The following is a 2935-nucleotide window of genomic DNA, read 5'->3' on the forward strand; positions in this document are numbered from 1 at the left end:
AATCTAGAGGGTATTCAAACTTCAGTGTAAGAACCGTAAGCTGGAATGTGCTGTTAGACACAGTAGTGGGTGGTAATACGCATTTTGTTCTCATGCAGTGAAACTGGTTGCCTTTCACTGAACATCTTTGTTCCTAGAACCTTAAAGTCTAATCATGTCTGAATAAATGCATTGAAATGTTTTTTCAAATATATTGTGGAAAACTGTGAAAGAAGCATTTTTCATAGTTCATTTCCTCCAATATTCATGTCTTAACTAATCTTAGTGCTTACCAAAAGGTAACCTGAAAGAAGGCATTGTGTACAAGTTGAACAAAGTAGAAGTAGTTCCACATACCAGTGAAGCAGAATAATAAGTAATGTAAAGTAGCCAGTGGTAGAATGGTTGCTGCATTAACTGGTAATTGCCTCAGACAAAAAATATTGTCTTAAGTTATACCCAAATGTGCAGGGGTTTAAAGACAAATAAAATACTGCATTGCTTTGAATAAAAGACATCATTTTCATGTTGTTGACATGGAGAGCTTTTTCATGACTGTGAGAACATCTCTTTCTCATTGCATGTAAACAAGCATCTGATCATAATATGGACAAAGTGATAGAAAAAGTTAGATCCAACATGCTTTTACTTACTTTGTGTGTGTTTTAAAGAATTTGGAACTAAATGTTGAAAATTGTAAATTCAGCAAGTCTTGAACCAAGTTGGGTGCACTGTGCAATCTTTGTTTTCATTTGATTAGTATTTATTGATTCCCTGTATGTGCCAGGCACTGTGATAAATGGTTGATACTATTTCACTGATGACAGTGGACATGGGGTGATGTTACACTGGGGGAGAGAGACATTACAAACAGCCCTAATGAAGATGTAGATTATATAGTGAATCTGAAGGTGATATATCCTGTGGAACAAAAGGGTAGCAAAGCAGGGAAAGGGGAACTAGGTGGACTTAGGGGCTGCGGAATTGCAGTGTTCAATTTAAAATTGAGTGGTCTGGGAGGTCTCGGTACAAAGGTGATGCTAAACAAAGCCTCAATACTTTGAGAAAGTGCTGTATGACTATCAGGCAGAACCTCCTGCCCCCAAGGTGAGAGCACTTCTGACACATTATAGGCCTGGGCAGCAGGTAGGTGGACTGTGGTGGTGGTGGTGGGATAGAGCAGTAAAGATGAGCTGTGAGAGGTCACTGGGATTGGATTAAGTGAGGCCTCTTGGGTGTGGTGGAATCTTTGACTTTTCCTTTTTCCGTTTTCTTTTTTAATAACAGCTTTGTTGAGATAAAATTCACATACCAACAATTCACTCGTATGTGTACAATTCAGTGGTTTTTAAAATTGTATTCAGGATGTTATGTAACCATCATCACAGTCAATTTTAGAAAATGTTCATCTTCCCCAAAAGAAACACCATATCCTTTAGCAGTTACCCTCTCAGATCGCCATCTCACCCTAGGCAACCACTAATCTGTTTTCTGTTTCTATGCGTTTCCCTATTCTGGAAATTTAATATAAATGGAATCCTACAGTATGTGGTCTGTTGTGACACTTAGCTTAATGCTGTCAAGGCTTATCCATGTTATAACATGTTTTTTTTTTTTTCTATTTTTAATTAATTTTTGTTTTGAGACAGGATCTTATTCTTTTTCCCAGGCTGAAATGCAGTGGGGCAGTCATGGCTCACTGCAGCTACAACCTCTGGGGCTTAAGCAATCCTGCTGCCTTAGCCTCTCGAATAGCTGAGGCTATAGGCGCGTGCCACCATGCTCGGCTGATTTTCTTCTTTTTTGTAGAAACACAGTCTCACTATGTTGCCTACGCTGGTCTCGGACACCTGGGCTCAAGCGATCCTCCTGCCTCAGCCTCCCAAAGTACATGTATTAATCCTTCTTTCCTTTTTATGTTTGAATAATATTCTACTCTAAGAATATACCACATTTTGTTTATTCATTTATCAACTGATGGATATTTGGGTGGTTTCCTCTTTTTGGATGTTATGAATAAGGCTAGTATAAACATTTATAGACAAAGTTTTGTGTGGATATATGTTCTCATTTCTTACCTTGGAGTGAAACTACTGGGACACATGGTAACTCTATTTAACGTTTCGAGGAATTGTCAGACAGACTGTCTTCCAGCATGTCTATACCATTTTATATTCCCAGCAGCAGTGTTGAAGGTTCTGACTTCTCTACATCTTCACCAATACTTGTTACTATTTGTCTTTTTTTTATTATTGCTATTCTTTGGGGCATGAAGTGATATGTCATTCTTGTTTTAATTTGTAGTTGCTTAAAGACAGTGATGTTGAGCATCTTTTCATATGCTTTTTGGCCTTTTGTATATCTTTTTGAAGAAATGTCTATTCAGGCTCTTTGCCCATTTTACAATTGAGTTTAATTATCCATTTATTATTGGGCTATAAGAGTTATTTATATATTCAAGATATAAGTCTCCTATCAGAGATATGATTTGGAAATATTTTATCTCATTCAGCACATACCAAGGGCTTAATTAAATTTTGTCAAATAAATATTAGAACATCCTAAATTATATTTTCACTACATTATTGTTGTAATTTTAGAATTTAGCCAATTATATACCAATTTTAATTTCCCTCCTTAAATAATTAAAATGTATTAAGATAAATTGATAAATGTCTCATTATTTTAATACCTTTAAATTCATCATTATTATTGGTGAGGTGTTTAAAATCTGTCATTTAAACAAATGGACAAATTACAAAAACATGGAACACATTTTTTGTTTAAAAAATTAATATTTGATTTTTAAATTTTATAGATGGAAAAAGTGGAGGCAGATCTAACTAGATCCAAATCTCTTCGTGAGAAACAGTCAAAGGAGTTTTTATGGCAACTGGAGGACATCAGACAGCGGTATGAACAACAGGTTGGTCTTTCATTTTGATGCTGCCATTAA

At 35.7% G+C, this 2935-nt stretch overlaps 1 protein-coding gene across 2 annotated transcripts in view; it reads left to right on the forward strand.

The window, feature by feature from the left end:
- CEP112 (centrosomal protein 112kDa) overlaps positions 1–2935 on the forward strand; it is a 587957-nt gene that overhangs the window by 257654 nt on the left and 327368 nt on the right. For both annotated transcript variants that reach the window (XM_011992146.1, XM_011992147.1), the window contains one exon: positions 2798–2905. In XM_011992146.1, coding sequence (XP_011847536.1) covers positions 2798–2905 — 108 coding nt within the window. The remainder of the gene's footprint in view (positions 1–2797; positions 2906–2935) is intronic.

This window comes from Mandrillus leucophaeus, unplaced genomic scaffold (assembly GCF_000951045.1).
Source record: "Mandrillus leucophaeus isolate KB7577 unplaced genomic scaffold, Mleu.le_1.0 Scaffold404, whole genome shotgun sequence".
Taxonomy (NCBI): Eukaryota; Metazoa; Chordata; class Mammalia; order Primates; family Cercopithecidae; genus Mandrillus; species Mandrillus leucophaeus.